Consider the following 21,541-nt stretch of genomic DNA (forward strand, 5'->3'; position numbering starts at 1 on the left):
TTGCTTCTTCGATTGCCAGTCAGGGCACAGGCCTGGGTTTGCAGCCAGGTCCCCAGTTGGGGGAACCCCAGAGGCAACCACACACTGATGTTTCTCTCCCTCTCTCTCAGTCCCTTCCCCTCTCTCTACAAATCATTTTTTAAAAGAAATCTAAAGAAAGAATAGGGAAAGTCAGTTCGGGCATATCGTGTTAAATGAATGAATGACTTTGCACCGGCACTTAGCCTTCTTGAGCCTATTTCTCCACACGTCTCCCAGCCATAAACACATCAACACACCTAACCTGATCCCTAATCTTAAGTAATTCAGGTTGCTGTGTGGATTCTACTTTGACAATTTAACAAACACTATTAAACTACCTGGAAGCTAATAATTCATAAAACTTTGTTTTCTCTTAAATTTTAAGATAGTGAAACTCTGGCTTCCCCTACCGATGAAAGACAGATTTAAGCTTGTTGGTCTTTCTTGAGGGGAATATGAGAATTAAAAAATAACTATAACAAATTGTTGACATTTCTTCCCCCTAAATTCTTCCCCTCAGAGTTCTGGAGAAGCTGGAGACATTACTGCTGTAACAGGGGAAGGAGGAAAATAGGGCATAGAGGGCAGTTATTGGATCTTTTGTATTGCAGTAATTTCCAAAGTAAAAAACAACAACACTTAAATAAGTCTCTCTTGCAATTTCAAAATGCAGAATTACGAAGCAATGGGAACACAATTTGCACAGGTCTCCTTAAGTATTACCATCCAGAAAGAATGATTTCAGGGTTAGAGATTCTGGAATTCTTTCTGCCCAGCTTCTTTCTTTAGGCATACAACTTGGTTACAGTGAATTATCTGCAGGTTAAAATTAAGTTTGAGGGAAGAGGGGACACTAACATAGTCATTCTGATGCATGTGCAGGTAGCCCAGATGCTAAATGCAACTCTGATGAAAACAAAGCCTTTGTGGAATAAGTGACATGCAAATGGCCGGCCATTTGAAAAGAGTGCAGAAGAACACTTTTTTTCCTACTGCCTCAAGGGGGAGCATCATCACTTGGGTGAAAAAGAATCCCTCTGACTCAAAATATTCAGGAAAATACAAATTGGGCAAAATGACCAATCCCACACATTGGACTGTGCGTATGTCTTTAGTGCTTTCTGTTGGATTGGCGCACAACTGATACGTACTGAAGCATTATCCCTATTCTCCCAATTTCAAGGATCCCCACGTGCCACGCAGTGGACGGTGCCCAACCTAGTAAGAAAGATACAAAGCAGGGCCAGAACTGAAGCAAATGTGAGTGAAAATTAAGAAATTACTCCCTTAAAAGTTATTCATTTTCAAAAACTGCATTTTAACAAGACATTTATTCTATGAAGTACATCTGTAACTTTTGTAACAAAAAGCAGAACTGCATTGTGACTAATAGCCTGAGCTTTGGGGTGGGCAGACTATGGTTCGAATCCTGGTGCCTCTTTCGTGATCTTGGAAATATTTTTAAATTAACCTCTTGGAGCCTAAATCTCTTTAGCAAAATGAGGATAATACATGACAGGGATACTTGAGGATTGATAGTGATAATTTAAAATACATGAATCAAAATAAAGACTGCTGCACAAAATATTTCAATCACTTTGCGGTTAGACTTTTCTATGACTTATATTTTTGAGCATCATTTTAAAGGTCTAAATCTGCAAATCCTAAAGCAGTTATTTTAAATGAGTTGACTCTAGCTCTTGTTAATTAAAACTGGCTTTTTAAAGGACCATTGTGTGCATGAACTATACTGATGAGCAAGCAGGAGCCCTAGTTTCAATTTCTGTGATGTAAAAACTGTACTGCTTACTTGTGGGTATTAACTTGATGTGAAGAATCTAAAGCAAATTTCTGAAAACCTGTGAATAAACACAAGATTACATTTCACAGTTCATTGTTAAGGTATAAACAGTTAATTCTTGATTTTCAAACAAATGTACTGTCATATAGTAATTCAAAGGTTATTCTGTTGTTGAAATACACTATGGTTTCGGAGTATTGCCCCAACAATTTTTCACTTAGATTACTGGCTATCTTTGTTTACAAGTTAAAGCACACTTTGAAACTTCCTAAGAGACACACAGACAAATGAGTAGCAGTGTTAGGTTAAAGAATTTCCCACCTATCAATTAAGTTGGTTAATCTAGACTTAGTTGTAACCTATTCCCAAGCTGATAAATACAATGTATTAGGTAACAGACTATTTTAAAAAATCTGGATACAATCAAGGATGAAGATGTAAGTCACCATACTTGACCTTTCACTTAACAATATACCTTAAAAATTATAATCAAAAGCTTCCATTTCTACTATTGCTTTCTCCTCTGGCAATTATCATCTTATGTGACAGTTTGTTATCTTCTAGATGAGTCAGAGAAAGTCCTTTTATATTTCATGATAGGTTTAATCAGGTAATTAAAACAAGTTCTTTGATATCATCTGGTATGTCCAATTACATGGGTGTGATGTAACAAAAACAGTTACAAACTTATATATGCATATTTACATTATATACCCAAAAAACTATCAAGCTAGTCAACTATATCTAAGGAGATACATTATGACATGAGTTAAACAATACTTCATTGCTCATCAGAAAGAATGCGGTCAAGCTTTTAATGGAAGCAATATACAAGTGAGGCATTTTTGAGATCAAGAATAAAGCAAATGACACTACGCACTGGCAATGCTCACAAAAATCTACATGTATCTTTAATACAAAAGGCTTTCAACTAGATTACTTCTGAAAAATTTCAAAACTAGCAACTTACGCAACTTAAGGAGCTTTCAGAAACAATGGCTAACATCATCAGTAAATCAAAGCATATGCAAGTTTTATAACCACCTGGCTGCTAGGCAAACAGTACCTTCATACCTTAAAGCCCCTTTTTTTGGTTTATATAAATCACCCCAGGTTGTGATTTTTTTAATTTTTGACTTACTGCAAACGCCTTATGGTGCCATGATTATCGTGGTCTACAGACAATTTTTTTAAAGTGCAAAAATGATACAATTTCTAGTGCTTTCTTTTATATTTAGAAATGATTCTGAAAGTCACATTAAGAGAATATTTAGTCAATATTTTGTTTTTTTCATGGTAACTAAGGTTTCAAATTTTATGTAGAAAACTGTTATACCTGCATTAATGTATTTTGGGGCTAAAATTAAAAATCTGATCTTAAACACATATCTTAAAGTGCAATCACAAGACTGAAAACCAATTTCAACATAAGAAACATCCTTAAAATTCTTTAAATCTGGAGGAAAGTACTGTTTCCTGTACTTCTGGTGACTTACACGGGTATTAAGAAACATCTTTGTGGTGTTCAATTAAATGGCAATAGGAGGCGAATGAGGGAGAAAAGTAGAAGAAAAAGCAAGACTTACCTATCAGATGGCACTACACCAAGAACTGAAAGTGCATTTGTGTTACTTCAAAAGTTCATATTAGGCACTGCTGAATAGCCAATGAAAATGGGTACTGTCAAGTTTCCCCCTTTATATTTGAACCCTTGCCCCAGCACCCCAGAGACACAAACACACACTCCCTCTGAAGTTGTCTTGATGTAATACAGGTGATGTTTATTTTTAAAAATTCTCCCTGACTAGCAATGGGAAGAAAAATAAAAATACCATTTCAGTAATGGCTTTAGCAAGTTAAAAGAATTGGTTCTATAAATGCTTCAGCATATCCATTAATTAAGTTTGATTGCCAGTTTCAAATATCAATAAATATTTTAATACAGAATATGTAAGAAAAAAAAGTGCTTGAAACCTTTCAGCAACCAAGAAGACACATTAGAGAAAAGATTCCTCTTACAGTTTTTTTTTGAAATATTTCCCACTCCTGCTTTCTCCGTTTGGCGGTGGCCACCACTTAAATAGCCCTTTCCTGGTGACGAACCCCCAGTCAGATCCCGTCTGCCACCTCACGTCTGGCCTATAAGTCATCCAGTAGGTGGTGCTGAAGTCCCATACGTCACATTTCTCTAGAAATCAAGATTCCCTCACCCTTGGCCCCCAACCACCGTCAAGGCAGCAGAAAAATCATTTACAAATGATCGGGTCTGAACACAAGAAGCCATCAGACCGAGGTGTTTCTTGTCATGCCATCAAGATGATTTCATTTTCAGTATTTATTACTTAGGCAGCTTTGTTTAGCCATTTGCTTACACTACCAGATTAAAAGCAGAGAAAGGTTTAAAGGAAAAGCCAACTAAGCAGTGCCAAATCTGTACGCAGAATGAGAAAGTGTCCCTGAACGTACCTATATACATTTGAAACAAGAAATTTAAACCACCCATTAGTTTTCACATTATAACTGTAATTTACTCAAGAGAAAACTTTCCACACAGGGATTCAGATAACATTACATTACTAGTTAGTCTTCTGGACCAATTTGGAAACTGGGTGTGTTAACTATAAAGATCCAAGGTGAAATAAAAACCATTTCATCACCATAGTTTTTAATGAAGAAACTTGTTTAAAATTGTAAAGGAAAAAATGGGGACAGGACGGCAAAGTCTTAGCAGCAAAGTGGTTAAAACAATTTGAAAATATTAATGCACAAACATTAAAATATTAAAGCATATATATTGCATATAAAATACAGTACAGAACCAGGAGTTGCACTATACCGATTAGTGCTTAACAGAGAAATGATTATTATATTTGTTCTTCCTAGAAGTATATACACAGTTCACTTCCACAGCATTTTCCTATATAGCCAGCAAGTTATTTTCTTCAGTTATTCACACCTTGCTCAAACCTGAATTATAAGCTCTACACTTACAAATATGAAAATTTATTCACAAGGAAAACCAATTATTTCCATTCCACCAATAAAAATTAATTTTGAAAGTTAACAGTCTATCCTAGGTGACCAAGTTGAGCTGAAAACTTCGGGGATGAAGATCATCTGATATAGCAGTGTCCCCAATATAGAAACAGTAAAAATAAGACTTAAAACTGCTGCTGCTGTGTCATGTCTGGGTTTAGTTCATCCAATTGAGTTTTAGTACAAAACTAGAAATAACCTCTTCTTCATAACATCTATAGTTATCAATATATTTTTCTTCTTTTCAATGTGAAATAATACTTCAAGATGATCTATATACACAATGTTGTCAGTTCAAGCTGTCATATAAATATAAATGCTTTCTTAAAAAAAGTATTTTACAGACAGTGTTATATACATTGTTCAGTTTGATCTGGGGCAAAAGACACGTAACACAAGCTGAACTGTGAATGTGAAATGAATGATACGTAAATGACACTTAAAAACTTGTGTAGAACATGAGCTTCAAATGGTAGTGTGATTTTAATGCTTATCACTTCTGAAACTTCAAGCCATTAAGAAAAAAAAGGCATGGTTCTCACCTCTATCCCTCTAAGAGAATGTTCTTAAAGAACCCCTTACCTGATTAGAGGTTAAATGTTAACACTTAAAAAAAAAAAAGAGAATCTGATCCCAAAGTACTTCAAACAATTTGTTAGAATATTTATCCAACTACTTTGTAAATAAAACATCCATCAATACAATACTCTGAAAAAGAAATAAATTTGTATGCACAGCATATTTCATTCACAAAGCTGGATTATCCTGGGATAGATTAGCACACACTTTAACATAAAAAGCTATTATTATTATGTGAATAATAATGACTGATGATTAAGCCAAAAAATTAGTAACACAGCTGAACAAATCCTGGTTTACTGGAATGATAAATGGAAATCTCAGGAGAAAACTTTTATACTAAACTATCCAGTTATACTTTTTTGCCTTCTAAAATATTTGTAAATGCAATATAATTTTTTTGAAGGAGGAAAATCTGAAAGAAAACAACTTGCTGGTTGAATACCACAAAAAAACAGAACAGCAACCCCAAAACCTCTTTTTTCTATGTTTACTCAGCCTCTTTTTATATAAAAATAAGTGTTATGTTCCCATCAGAACATTAGACAATTACATCTGTGCTTTAAAAAAAAGTTGGTCACTCAAGGCTATTAGAATATTTTTAAGAATTTTAGATTACCAGAATGTACAGACATAACTCAATATAAATCGTAGCCAAAGGGAAAATGAGGGTGAAAATATCAAATCATTCACATGTAATAAAAACGTTATTAACTAGATGAGTAAAATATTCAAATATAATGGAATGTGACAGTAGATATATATACATCTACTTCCGAACTAGGAACGGAAGAAAAGTTTAATATGTCATAATTCGTACCTTATATATTTAGTTAAATATAAACATTTGTTATTTATACATAAAACTGCTTTCAAAAAACAATAAATGATTTAGTTGCACTTGTTTAACTTCTTATAATTCCCGAATGTTAACTTTTCTTAGACTGAGATCAGCTGTCCCCTAGTGCACTTTTAGTTCCTAACTTAATGAATTCAAACCTTTAAAAGTCCCATCACCTAATGCATAAATATACAAAAATGCCAAAAATTATTCTCGCTTAGTTGGATCGTATTTTAGGCTCACTTTTTCTAGCCACTAACCAGAAATGGTTTCCCTTCACAAATACTTTTTACAACCTGTAACAAAACATGCCATGCACTCAAGGGAAAAGTCAGGCATGGCTAGCAGGTGTGAAAGGCCAAGAACTGATGAGTTCTGCTTCCTGCACGTGTGGCCCCTACGACACCAGGCAAGGTTTCGTATTGCTTGCCAAAAGCGTCCACAAATCCAAGTTAGCTAGTTCCTGGAAACAAAGATTTTTCAGCTCATTTCGGCCCTGGATCCTTTCATCCAGCAGCTTTATGTTTCCCGCCACAACACCCACATGCCTCACCACAACGATGGCACATTCTCAAAGGGACGTAGCAGCACATACAAGGTACAATGAAAGACAAAGCTACTAGGGCTAACCATCGTAAGCAGAACTTGTCATCGCTAGTGTCGCACGAACAGGGATCAGAAAAATCTCCCTCTGAGTCTGACATACAATGATATAACATGCTCTCAGCACAGAGCATGCAACTAACTTGATATATGCATCTTTTAATAGGGTCTGGAGCATCCTGACATTTTCCCCTGCCATTTTCTTCATGATTAAACCTTTCCTGGCAGTATATGCAGCGAGAACGTTCACCATCTTCTTTTCTTCGTTTTGACTTCTTAGATTTTAATGAGGAAGACTGTGTCTTAAGTGCCACAGAGTCTTTGAGTGAACTTAACTTAGTCTCATCCCCACAAGAGTATAGATAATCTGATTTTTTATGGTCTGGTTTAGAAAACTGAATATTGGAGTCAGTATCATCTCTCTCCAGGTCATTTTTCCACATGTCAGGATGTCTGTAGTCTGCATAGCGACGTATTAAGATATCTCGAGGGTTTATTCTGACAATCTCATCCTCATCTTGAAAGCTGACATGTCGGATTGATTTCACAGAAACCTGAAAAGGAAAGAAATGAAAAATGCAGTAAGGTCTGTAAATGCCAATTTTATATATCTACTTGGCCGGGTCACAGTGTCCACATATTTGGTCAAACATTATTCTGAATGTTTTATGTAAAGACATTTCTTGGATGAGATAAACATTTAAATTGGTGGACTATGATGAATGAAAATTATCTTCCATGACACAGGTGACCCTCATCCAAATTAACAAAACAAAGACTAACTGCAACTTTTCTCTGCATCTCAGGCCCGACAGCTTACCCTATGTAGATTTTGCGTATTTTGTGATTTTTCCTGGCTTTTAAAGAGAGAAGAAAGGAGGGAGAGAAGACATTGATGTGAGACAGAGGCATCGACTAGTTGTCTCCTATACGTGCCTCGACAAGAGATCAAACCAGCAACCCAGGTATGGGACCCGACAGGGTACCAAACCCACAATCTTTTGGTCATAGGACAACGTTCCAACCAACTGAGCCACCCCAGACAGGACTAACATACATTATCTTTTAAGGGAAGCACTGGGAATGTTGGGGCTGTCTCCTCAGGTCAATGGATGGGGCCACTTCTTATTGGCCCGGAAGCCCAGGGTCAAGGGTGTGGAGATATTCTCCTAGAGAACCAACCATTAAGCCAAAGAGGGTTATTCTCAAGCCATAAAAGCTAATAAAACTTGCTATGCTAGGTTTTGGACTTTCTTGAGACAACCGTGATTCTTTTCTTCTTCCCAGTTTCTCCCTTTTGGAATGGGAATGTCTATTTTATGCCTTTCCCACCATTATATTTTGGAAGCAGATAACTTCTTTGGTTTCATAGGTTCCCAGGTAGAGAGCTATTTTGTCTCAGGATGAATCACACTTGAGTCTTACCCACTCTTTGGGACTGAGTGTTGACGCTGGTATGGGTTAAATTTTGGAGCTGTTGGGATGGAGGGAATTTTGCATGTGAGAAAGTCATGAATTTAGGGGGACCAGAGGGTAAAATGTTGAGTTGAACTGTATCCTCCCTAAATGCACATGTTGAGACCCCAACTTACACTGCTTCAAAAAACTACATTTAGACACAGGGCCTTTAAAAAGGTGATTAAGTTCAAATAAGGCCCTCAGTATGAACCCTAATTCAATCTGCCTGATGCACTTTTAAGGAGAGGAAATTGGACACATAGAGACACTGGGATGTGCATGGAAGGACCGACACAATGGGAAGATACAACAAAAAGGTGGCCACTTGCAAGCCAAGGAGAGCAAGGCCTCAGAAGAAACCAAACTGCTAACACCTTGATTACGGACTTCCAGTTTCCAGCACCACAAGAAAATACATTTCTGTTGTTTCAGCCACCTAGTCTGTTATACTCTGTTATGATAGCCCTAGCAAACTAATACAAAAACATGTTTTTTGAAGCTTGCCTATGCAGTCTCTGAAAATGACTTAAAATGTACATCATCAAATAAACATACATGTATACAACAAGTTTACACAAACCTCCTCGCCCCTCCATCTGGATAGATGGCCTCCTTGAGAGCAAGAAGCAAAGTAAATCTTTTAAAGATAAATCATACGGCCTTCTAGAAGTCATATTTGTATCTCCTAGCCCCAGTCCCTGGCCACAGTGACTACTCTATAAGCAGGTGCCTGACCCAGGGCGGAGCAAACTTCTATTCCCCAGGCACTTGGTATTGGGGCTAAAAAATTCCAGGTCTGGGCTAAAGGTGAAGAGATTAATGCAGTCAGTTAAATTTACAAAATATAATTCTTATTGGTTTTATCTGGTGATAAATTACAAGGACTAAAAAATTTCATTTATATGTTCATTAGGTATATTCCTTATCAGACAATAAACTAAGATTACTTACCCTATTTTGGGACTTAAGGCTTCCACATTCCTTGGATATCTGTCGCTGTACATATTCTATACTTCTGCCCTGAATATCTTGGCTTGGATGACTGAATGTTATCTAAAAAATAAACAATTTCTACTTAAGTGACAAAAGAATGCACATCTATGTTTAATAAAACTATATATAGTGTATATCCTCAAATTATATTACCTATTAGTAGTAAAGTTTTTAAAAATGTTGAGTCATCCTATTTATTATATAAACTTAGGTCCTTCCTTATACATTTAAAATTTAATTTACAAAATAATACAGAATTCTGGTTTCTGGTTCTGCATGCAAGGAACTTGAAAGTTGCCACTCTGTCCTAACAAGTTAAAAAAAAAAGCTGAACTGGAAAAACAAAGCAAAACAAAACACAACAACTTTTCTTTTCTTGGGTCCACAGGCAGGGCTAACTACTGCTTCCACACAGGAGGGCAAGGGTGCTAACAGCTTAACAGAGCAGACTTGTGATAAACGCCATGGAAACCAGTGCTGGGGTAGGAAAACCTGGACTGTAATCGATGAACTGCTGGAGGCTCAGTGTGGAAAACTTTGAGAGTTAAATGCTATAGGGCAGGGGTGTCAAACTCACTTTCACCGGGGGCCACATCAGCCTCAAGGTTGCCTTTACAAGGCCCAATGTAATTTCAGGACCACATAAATGTAACTACTCCTTAACTAGGGGCAAGGAACTCTACATTTGGCCCTAATAAATTAGTAAAAGGACTAACTACGTTACATTACTCTTTACAAGAGCTCCTTTTACCCAGTACATCGTTATCAAGCTATTAAAAACAAGGTAAAGAAAGCCGAATTTGCAGTGACAGAGCAAGCATCAAAACCAGACACGACGGAGATGTTGGAACTGCCAGACCAGGAATTTAAAATTACCATGAACATGCTAAGGCTCTAACGGACAAAGTGAACGGCATGCAAGAACAAACGAACAGCCTGGCCAGGGAGCTCAGTTGGTTAGAGTGTCGTCCTGATATGCTGAGGTTGCGGGTTTGATCCCCAGTCAGGCACATACAAGAGTCAACCAATAAATGCATAAGTGGGTAGAACAGCAAGTCAATGTTTCTCTTTCTCTCTCTCAAGTTAGTAAATCAAATTCTTTTAAAAAAAGAACAAATGAGCAAAGAAAGCAGAGATAGACATCCTAACAAGGAACCAAAGAGATATGCTTGAGATCCAAAACACTAAGGGAAATGAAGAATGTCTCTGACGAGCTTAGTAGAGTGGACACGGCTGAGACAAGAATCGCTAAGCTTGAGAATACATCAATACATATCTCCAAAACTGAAAGGCAAAGAGAACAAAGATAGAAAGAAATGAACAAATTATTAAAGAACCATGGGACAACTATGGAGGTATAACATGTGAAACAGAAGTATCAGAAGAAGAATGGAACTGAAGAAATATTTGCAATAATAATATCTGGTAATTTACCTCAGTCAATGTTAACCACAGATCCAGGAAGCTCAGGGAAGACCAAGCAAGATAAATGCCCCCAAAAGTGCACCTAAGCATAATATTTTCAAACTATAAAAAACAGAATCAAAGATAAAGGAAAAATCTTAAAAGAAGTCAGAAAAGAAAACCCTTATTCATAAAGAAGCAAAGATGAAAATTACATCTGATTTCTCCTCGGGAACCACGCAAGTAAGAAAGTGGAATGAAACATTATTACAAAGTGTTGAGAGAAAAAGGCCACCAACCTAGAATCCTATTACCTGTGAAATTACCCTGCAAAAGTAAAGGAGGGAATACTACGGGCGCTGTGGCTCCATGGAGTGAACACTGGCCTATGAACAGAGGGGCCACTGGTTCAGTTCCCTGTCAGGGCACAGGCCTGGGCTGTAGGCCAGGCCCCTTGTTGGGGGCGTGCAGGAGGCAACTGATCAACATATCTCTACCGCACTGATGTTTCTCTCCCTGTATTTCTCCCTCCCTTCCTCTCCTTCTACAAAAGTAAATAAATAAAATCTTTAAACATTTTTTTTTCAAGTAAAAGAGAGAAATATAAAGATTTTCTCAGGCAAACAAAAACTGAGGAAATTTGTTGCCCATAGACCTGCTATACAAGAAATGGTAACAGAAGTTCTAAAATTAAAGAGAAGGAAAATAACACAGACCAGAAACTCAAATCTAAATAAAAATGGAAGAGCATCCAAAAATAATTGAAAATAAAACCTTTTTTCTTTTTAATTAATCTAACAAAGTTTTTTTAAAAATACAGTAACAGTGTAATTTGATAATGTATGAGTATATAATATATATGTGCTGATATACATGGCAAAATAAACAACAGCAGGAGTACAAGGGATGGGAAGGAGGGAGGAGGACTATTTTGTTATTATAAGATAACTTGCACTACCTGTAAAGTGGTTTGGTGTTATTTGAAAAGGACATGAAGTAATCATAAATGTAACTGTACACTGTTGAGCAACCACTGAAAAGTTTTAAAAAAGTGTAACTGATATGTGGAAAAGAAGAGAAAATGGAATCACATATAAAATGTTTAAAAAATCCACCAAATACTTTGGGAAAAGTAGAATACAAAAGTAGAATAAGAATAAGGGTAACAAATAGAAAACTATAGAAAATTTGATAGAGATTATATCAATGATCACTTTGAACATTAATGGCCTATATATACTAATTAAAAGACAAGAGTGTCAGAGTGAATAAAAAAATATCCAACTATATGAAACATACTATAAATAGAAAGAGATATATAAAATAAAAGTTAATGGATGGAGAATATACCATACTAACACTAATCAAAAGAAAGCGGAATTAGCTGCATTAACTTCTGAATAGATGTCAAAGCAAGGGAAGTTAATTTAACAATGATAATAAAGAAGGACATTACACAAGGATAAAGGGGCCAGTTCTCCAAGAAGACAAAACAATCCTTAGCAAGTGTGTGCTTAATAAAAGAGCGACAAATTACTGAGGCAAAGATGCACCCACTATCACACGGGAGACCTCAACATTTCTCTATCAGAAACTAGACATCCAACAGGCTGAAAATCACTAAGGACAAAACTGAACTCAATAACCATCAATCAAGTGGATGTAACTGACATCTACAGACTACTTCATCCAGCAACAGCAGAATATACATTATTCTCAAACTCACATGGAACATTAACCCAGACAGATCACATTCTGGGCCAAAAACCAGACTTTTAACACAATTAAAAAAAATGAATTCATACAATGTTTGGTCTCAGACTACAAAGCAATTAAACTAGAAATGACTAACAGAAAGGGATTTTAAAATCCCAATATATACATGTAGATCACATAACATGCATCTGAATAACATATGGGTCAAAAAGAAATCTCAAAAAAAATTAAAAGGTATTTTTTAACTAAATAGAATAAAAACTTATCAAACCTTGTGGGATATGGTGAAACAAATGCTTAGAGAGATACTGACAGCACTGAATGCACATAATTAGAAAAGCAGAAACATCTAAAATTAGTAATGCTAAGTTCCCACCTTAGCAAAGCAGAAGAAGATTAAACCCAAAATAAATAATAAGAATTAGAATAGAAATCAAAAGAGTACTAATGAACTCAAAAACTACTTCTTTGAAAAGATCAACAATATTGAAAAGCCTTTATCTAGTCTGGCTACCTAAGAAAAAGAGGAAAGATTACTAATATCAGTAATGAAAGAGGAAATATCACTACAGATCCCATGGAAATTAAAAGGACAATAAAAGAATATTATGAACAATTCTATGCCCACAAATTTGATAGCCTAGATGGAACTGATTCCTTGAAAGCCACTATCTGCCAAAACTCAACAAACAATATGAAGAGGCCTGTATCTATTAAAGAAGTTAAATCAATACCCTTTCAAAACACCACCAGATTCAGATGAATTCACTAGTGAATTCTACCAAACAGTTAAGGAATAAATTATACCAATTTTCTACAATCTCCTATGGAAGATCCAAACAGGATCCAAACACTTCCAAATACTTCCTAACCCATTCTATGAGCCAACATTACCCCAATACTAAAACCAGACAAAAACACTGCAACAAAACAAAACAAAACAAATCCCACAAGACTACAGACCAGAACCTCAAATAAGCATTGATGTAAAAATTCTCAACAAGATATTAGCAAGTTAAATCCAACAGTGTATAAAAAGAATTATACATCATGACCACATGGGATTTATCCTATTCTATACAAGGCTGGTTCAATATTAAAAAAATCAATGAATATAATCCATCAACAAAGTAAAAAAGATAAATTACATGATCTTATTAATAGATAGAGGAAAAGAGTTTGACAAAAATCCTACACCCATTCATAATAACAACTCTCAGTAATCTAGAGATAGCAGAATATTTCCTTGGCTTATAAAGAATATCTATAAAAAATTACTAACATCAAACTTAATGGCGAGAAACTTGAATGTCCTCTCTCATAACTCCTTTTAAATATCATAGTAAATTTCTAGCTAATGCAGTAAGAAAATAAAGACATATTTTAGGAAAGAAATAAAACTGCTTTTATTCATAAGTAACATGATCGCTTATGTAAAAAATACAAAAGAATCAACAAAATAACTCCTGCAACTAGTAAGTGATTATAGCAAAGTTGTGGGATACAAGGTCAATAATGTTGATACATGAAAGTAAATGATAAAATGGATAAGTCAGTCACAGGAAGACAAATTCCATATGATTTCACTCATATGTGGAATCTAATGAAGAAACTGAACTAACAAGCAAAACAGGGACAAACTCACAGAGAGCAGATGACAACTAGTGGGGATGGGAATATTAGGGGCCGGAGGGATTGAGCAAAAAGGAAAAGGGACTCATGGACACTGGACTCAGGGACTCGGCCACCCAGCAATCCCCACACTGTTGTCCATGTGTCCTTTCTCCTTTTTGCTCAATCCCTCCACTCTCTACCTCTGTCCCCCCAGCTGTACCCCACTGCTCATCTATGTGTCTGTTTCTGTTTTGTCTGTTCGTTCAGTTTGTTCACTAGATTTCACATATGAGGGAAATCATATGGTATTTGTCTTTCTCTGACAGGCTTATTTCACTTAGCGTAATGTTACCCAGGTCCACCCATGCTGTCACAAAGGGCACAATTCTCTTTTTTACAGCTGAGTACTATTCCATTGTGTAAATGTATCATAGTTGTTTTAGCCACTCAGCTACTGATGGACACTTGAGTTCCTTCCATATCTTGACTATTTTAAGTAGTGCTGAAATGAACATAGGGGTGCATGTACTCTTTTGAATTAGTGTTTTGGGTTTCTTTGGAGAAATCCCCAGAAGTGGCACCACAAGTCGAAAGGCAGAACCATGTTTAATTTTTTGAGGTATCTCTATACTACTTTACTCTCCACAGTGGCTACACCAATCTGCATTCTCACCAATGAAAGGGTTCCCCTTTCTCTACATCCTCAACAGCACTTGTTTGTTGATTTATGATGATAGCCTTCTGACAGGTGTGAGATGGTATCTCATTGTGGTTTTTTTTTAATATAATTTTTTAATTTAATTCTTGTTCAAGTACAGGTTTCTGTCTTATATTCCCAACCCTGCCTGCCCCCCCCGCCCCATGCTCCCCGCCTCCCTCCCCTTTCTGCCCCCCACCCTTAGTTATTGTCCACGTGTCCTTTATACTTGTTCATGTGAGTCCATCCCCTTTTCCCCTATGATTCTCTCCCCTCTCCCCTCTGGACCCTGTCAGCCTGTTCCATATTTGAGTGTCATTGGTCATATTTTGCCTGTGGTTTTAATTTGTGTTTCCCTGACGATAACAAGGGATATAAAAATGGTAATGGGAAAAATACAATAAAGATTAAATTAAAAACATACCATTTGGTGGAAAAATAAAATGGATTTCACTAAAATTAAGAATTTCTGCTCTGTAAAATATGTCAAGAGAATTAGATGACAAGGCACAGACTGGGAGAAAATATTGTAAAAGATATCCAACAAAGGACTTTTATCCAAAATACACAGAGAACTCTTAAAAAATCCAGAAAGAAACCAACCAATGTGATTAAAAAATGGGCCAAAGACCTCATCAGACACATCACCAAGGAAGATATACAGAAGACCTGAAAAGATGCTCCACACTGTAAATCATTAGGAAAGTGCAAATTAAAATGAGATACCATTACACAGCTACTGCAAGCCCTCACTTAATATCACTGATAGGTTCTTGAGCTGCAGCTACATGACATAACAAAACCAACTTTATCACAGTCTAACATATAAGCAAGAGTCAAGTTCATAGGCATTTCATCCAGGTTACAATGAAACAACCTTGGAGACCCAAGGTGTTGGAATGGCCAATATCCAGAGCAATGACGATACCAAATCCTGGTGATAATGTGGAGCAACAAAACCTTACTCATTACTGGTAGGAATGCAAAATGGTACAGCTAGTTTGGTAGACAATTCAGCAATTTCTTACAAAAATGAAAGATACTCTTTTCATATGACCCAGCAACTGCACCATGTGGTATTTACCCAAAGAATTAGAAAATTTATATCCACACAAAAACCTGTACACAAATGTTTGTATTAAGTTTATTCATAATTGTCAAAAAACCTGGAAGTGACCAAGATTCATGGGGTGAATGAATAAATTGTGCTACACCTAGACAATGGAATATTATTCAGTATTAAAAAGAAAAGACAAAGAACCTCACATATTACTAAGTAAAAGGAACCAATTGGGCAGGCTACATACTGTTAGATTCCAAGTGCATGATAGATATGCTGCTATAGGCAAAACCAAAGAAACAGTAATAAATATTAGTGGTTATCAGGGGTTATAGGAGTGTGGGTGGGGAGGAGATAAATAGGTGGAACACAGATTTTTAGGGCAGTAAAATAATTTTTTATGAGCTATAATGACAGATGCATGTCATTATACATTTGTCTAAATCCAGAGAATATACAACCCTAAGAGTGAACTATAACATAAATTATAACTGTGAATGATTATGATGTGTCAATGTATGTAATTATAACAAATGTACTGCTCTAGTGGTAACTTCCACTTTATGGGTATGTATTAATTTACATATACAAATGCAGGCGTGCATACATGTGGATCTTTAACATTTTAAATAGGACCCTTTGTGCTGTGCTTTACATCACAGTACACTTTTGATACATCACAGACACTTTTCTGTTGATTAGTATAACCTTATTCTTTTTTCTAATTAAATTTTTCTTTTTTGGTTTTGTCTTTTTTCTACCCTTATTTTTTTAATAGCAGCTCAGTATTTCATCGAAGAATGACTTTCAATTAATTTAACTAGCCTGGTTAATATACTCATACTTTTCCCAGTCTTCAGATGTTATAAACAGTATTGCAACAAATATCCTTATACATTTACCTTTAGTACACATGTCCAAGTATATCTTTACCACAAATCCCTAAAAATAAAATTCTGAATTAAAAAGTCTGTGTACTTCAATTAAAAAAGGAGTTTAAATGGATATATCCAACTTGAACCAGTTACTCAGTGTCTTAAATACTGAAGGAAGTTTAATAAAATTAGTTTAAAACTAAAGAGGTTATCTCCTTCCCAGCCTTGTTCCCTGTAGTTTTGAAATGTCACTCTCACTTGTACTTTAATTACATAAGCCATAAAGAGAAACAAAAGCATTTCAATTTTAATTATGCTGTAGAGCTAAAGGATTGATGTGGGATGAAGTGGACTGTGGAGATTTTCTCTAACCCATCTTTATTATCCACTCTTCTGTGTCCAGTTACTTCTACCCAGTATGAAAAATTATGAGCTAACACTTCCCACATAGTTTTACTTTTAGTTTCAATATTCAACTATATTTTGATTTCCTAACAAGTACACAGTACTCATCTCTATGGAAGGCACGATGAAGTAGAAAAATGGCTCTTATCCTCACAGGTAGGATGATAAGGCATAAACTTCAAAGTTATATAACTAAAACTTAAGCTGAAATATGTAAGAATTCAGGAATTAATGGAGGAAGAAATCACTATGATTACATGGTCTGGGAAAGCTTCATAAAGAAAAAGAAACTTAAACCCTGAATAAAGCAAGTATTTGTTCAGATTTTTTTAAAAAAAATCGAAGAGCATTATAGAAAAGAATATAGAGAGAAAACTTTTTGGTTTTCCCTAATAGATGCATTTCTCAAAACAAGTACAATAACAAGTTATGTATTAAATATATTTCTGAGCTTAGTTTTTAAAAGTAAAATTGCTCACTTTTTGACTTACTACCCCAATTTGACTGTTTCAGACAAAAAGTCACAAACAGCACCAAAACACACTTTGAAACTGAGTTAATAGTCTAATAGTATTAATTCTCTCCTCCAATCTTTATGTGAAAAGACAAGCAGACCATGCCAACTCCCTAGTCATTAAGCACAGATGCTGTGAGACACACACACCCCAACTCACCGCTGCTCTGAATACCCTGGGAGGGTGATACTACTGATCTAGGTCCTTAGAGGGTTGATTACCAGAAGAAACCATGGGAGATGCTTCTTTAAAGTTGGTCATATTGCTGCAGGGTGCAGCCAGGGAAGGGGGCAAAAAGGGATTTGGAATGGGGTCCAGAAGTCAAGGTGTGTAGGAAATACTGGCGAGACATATAAGATGTTCTCACCCCCTTCCCCACGTGTGAGCTGGGGGAAGGGACACACAGAACAGGAACATGCAGGGCTGTTTTGTACAGCCACAGCCTTGCAGCTAATCCATGGCATGGTCATTTAATATATCTATAGCCTTTGGTGGGTCACTTAGATACGTTAAATAGCTGTGGCCTGTGCTTGGAGCCAGGGGGATGGAAGTCGCTTTCCCCCAAGATGTAACTGGGGGGCAGGTCCCCCAAGTTACAGTGCCTGCCTTGCGTGGGAGCTTGGAGAGAACTGGCTCCAGGACATGGGGCCACACGTGTCCAGACTCATGTTGGCAGCCCGGCAAACTCGGAATAATACAGGAATGCTGGCAGGTGCAACTGATTGTGGGAGGAGTCAGAAATGGGGGTACAGAGGAAGACTGGTGCAGGGATTTAAACCCAGACACGGTGGCCATTGAGAGTCATGCGCTTTTGGCAGAGTGGGGACCCCCTCTTGGCTTTGCCAGGAAAAGAGATCCATGTAGTTTAGCCAGAGTGCAGACCCCCGTGGCTCTGGTGAAGGAATGAAGAGACTTTGCCTAGAAAATGGGTGCAAAGAACTCTTCTTGCCAGTAGACCATGAGAAGGTGCCACATGGCTTTGGATTAATTAGAGATCCTGCCTGGATGGCGACAGGAGCCTGGATCTTGGCCTTTTGCTTCGTTTTCTGAGTTCCGGTAATCTGAATTAGGGCAGGGGGAGAAGGAATGGCTGTGGGCATCTGTGGGTATCCTAAAGGACTTTAATATTTTAATGAAGACGTTAGGTCACTACTTTAAGTCTCTATAGCATTAAATAAACATTTCCTTTCCTTTTCGCTAATCTCTGGCATTGAGAGATGTCTTTTCTATTGGCAACAGACAGTTGAGTCCAGTAGGGGGTCTGGATGGTATTAGTATACAGTCCTTGGGGGTAACAATATGGACTTTTTAAAAGATTATATTTACAATGGTAACAACAACAAAATGGTACAAAGAATAAATCTCATAAAAGATTTTTTTCTATGAAGAAGTGCAAGGCTTTACTGAGAGCTATAGAAAAGCTAAACAGAGGGACAGATTACACTCACGAATAAGGCTAAATTTTCCCCCAAACTAATGGAGAGATTCAGTGTAATTAAAATGCAGGCTGAAAATGAATTTCTCACTGATAAGCTGATTCTAAATTTTCTCCAAAACAGCCAAATACTGCTTTAAATCTAAAGAAACAAGAAGGTAGGAGCACTTACTCTACAGATACTAAGGCTTCTTATAGAGCTCCAGTAATTCTGAAAAGGGGAAGACGACAAGGTGACACCCATGGCAGGAAGGCGGACCAGCAGACCAGACCAGGAAGACCAGAACGGGGTCCTGCAAGTGTGGAAACTGGACACACCACAGACACAGCACTCTGTTTCAGCGGTGGAAAGATCCCAATAAATGGAGCTGAAGCAATTAATTATACACATGGTAAAAACAAAACTGGATTCTGCTCACAGAACAGAAATCAGTTTAAACTGGGTTACAGGCAAAAGTAAAACTTTTAGACCAAAATAGAGAGAAGATCTTTGAAATACGGATAGGGAGGCATTTTATAAACCACTACCAGGAAAAGAATGATAAATTCAACTGCATTAAAATTTAGAATGTTCACCAAACTCCTACAGAGAGTGAAATACAGGCATGAACTCGGAGATATTGCCACAAATAAAACTGAAGAAGGAGAAGTGACACTGAAAACTCTATCACTTAGTAACAAGGTTATTATAACATATAAGAACATGTAGTTAAAGTTAGTTTATAAAGGAACGACCACAGATATTTCTATAGTCTTTCAAATACTCAATATACATCTCTTGTACTCATGGAACACATGAATCCTACAGACCAGGGGTCCCCAAATCCTGGGCTGTGGACCAGCACCAGTCTGGCCTGTCAAGAACTGGGCCATACAGCAGGAGGTGAGCCTGAATGTAATGTGCTTGAACCATCCCAAAACCATCCCCTCCGCGCCCCTGGAAAAACGTCTTCCACGAAACTGGTCCCTGGTGCCAAAAAGGCTGGGGACCACTGCTATAGACTAATTCACTCCAGAGACTTGTGTAAGTCTCTGACCGACCTCACCGACCTCAAAAGCCCATTCCTATACAGCCTTAAAGAAACTCACGCATGAATAGCTGGGGATAAGAAAGTTTGTAATAGCAGTATGCCTAATAACAAAATTGTGGAAACAACTGAAATACCCACTGGCAGAAAAAAAATCTGTGGCAGAAGTATCAAAAAGCAGAGGAAATCTAAGCAAACAAAACCCAAGGTAATGGTAACCTCTAGGGATAAAGTCAAGTAGATGGGAATGGGGGTGTTTATTACAATGTCTTGTTTTCTATGTATGAACTATGTCATAAATCTTTGATCATAAGCTCATTGATACATGGGTTCTTATTTCTTTATAGTGAAATGACCTCCAGGAACTTGAAAGTAAGCAAAATTTAGTCAAGGAGTCATAACGGCTTCTAGGCCTGTTAGACTGAACTAAAACCTGAATGAGAGCATCAGCATTTTTAAAGAATGTACCTATCCATCAAAAGGATTTAAATAGCCCATGGAGTCAAAAACAAACACTGGAGGGAAAAAAAACACTAAAGCCAGTTTTAGTGACAATTCTCCATGGGTCTTCTGCAGACCTAGTGAGCAGATGCACAGTCTGCCTTCGTTTCAGGCTGTCTTCTCAAAGATGTGTGTTTTGTGAAACCCTTGAAAGGCAGGTGTCTCCCCTTTGAGTTAGGTTGTTTAGTGTCCAGTGTAACAAAAGCAGTCTCCCTCCATGTCAGGCAGGCTATTGCCCACCAGGAAAGACCTGGGTTCCCTAGGCTCAGGTGTTCACAGTGTGTGTGTAACATCACCTGAGCAGCTCAGCACCATCCCCGTGGGCCTGGGGAGGTAAGGGGAACCAACACAAACATGAAGCTCAAGCTTCTTTACTGTACTATGGGCAATGAGGTCCTCTGGTCCCTGATCTACTAGCCTTCTGGCAGTATCCATACATCTGACGAGTTAACTTCATAGCTTTTAAGTTAGCTTTTAACTTACAAGTTTTTAAGTAAAATCTTAGACTCATCATACTTCTCGACATTGAGGTAGTCTAGTTCTTTTGGTAAGGCTGTTCCTCTCTTGTAGAGAAGGGTCTGTCAAGCTATTCAAGTCAAATGCAATGAAACAGTCACAGTATTTAACTACTCTGCTGAGGGTACACACAGACAGAGCTACCTTTATGCAGCGATACGGCAGGGACCTCATGAAGATCTACTTTATGCAGACAATGTACCAAACAAGCTGCTATGAGTACTACAGTCCATATGATGGCTCAAACTACAATTTTTTAGAGATTCTACTTATTTATTTTTAGAGAGAAGGGAAGGGAAGGAGGGAGGAGAAGGAAACATCGATGTGAGAAACATCAATTGGTTGCCTCTCATACGTGCCCTGATTGAGGACCAAATCTGCAACCTTTCATTTTGTGGGACGACACCCAAACAACTGAACCACACTGGTCAGTGCTTAAATTA

General features: G+C 37.1%; 1 protein-coding gene across 2 annotated transcripts in view; it reads right to left on the minus strand.

The window, feature by feature from the left end:
* Nucleotides 1-2,612: 2,612 nt before the first annotated feature.
* SPRED1 (sprouty related EVH1 domain containing 1) overlaps nucleotides 2,613-21,541 on the minus strand; it is a 116,091-nt gene continuing 97,162 nt past the window's right edge. Inside the window, exons 6-7 of one of the 2 annotated variants that reach the window (XM_037056106.1) lie at nucleotides 9,291-9,392; nucleotides 2,613-7,435 (exon numbers count right to left, since the gene is read on the minus strand). In XM_037056106.1, the coding sequence (XP_036912001.1) occupies nucleotides 6,785-7,435; nucleotides 9,291-9,392 (753 nt within the window). In that variant the 3' untranslated portion in view covers nucleotides 2,613-6,784. The remainder of the gene's footprint in view (nucleotides 7,436-9,290; nucleotides 9,393-21,541) is intronic. The other variant, XM_037056107.1, reaches the window with a different exon arrangement.

Source organism: Sturnira hondurensis, unplaced genomic scaffold, assembly GCF_014824575.4.
Source record: "Sturnira hondurensis isolate 20B ecotype Veracruz unplaced genomic scaffold, ASM1482457v3 Scaffold0008782, whole genome shotgun sequence".
In the NCBI taxonomy this organism is placed as follows: domain Eukaryota; kingdom Metazoa; phylum Chordata; class Mammalia; order Chiroptera; family Phyllostomidae; genus Sturnira; species Sturnira hondurensis.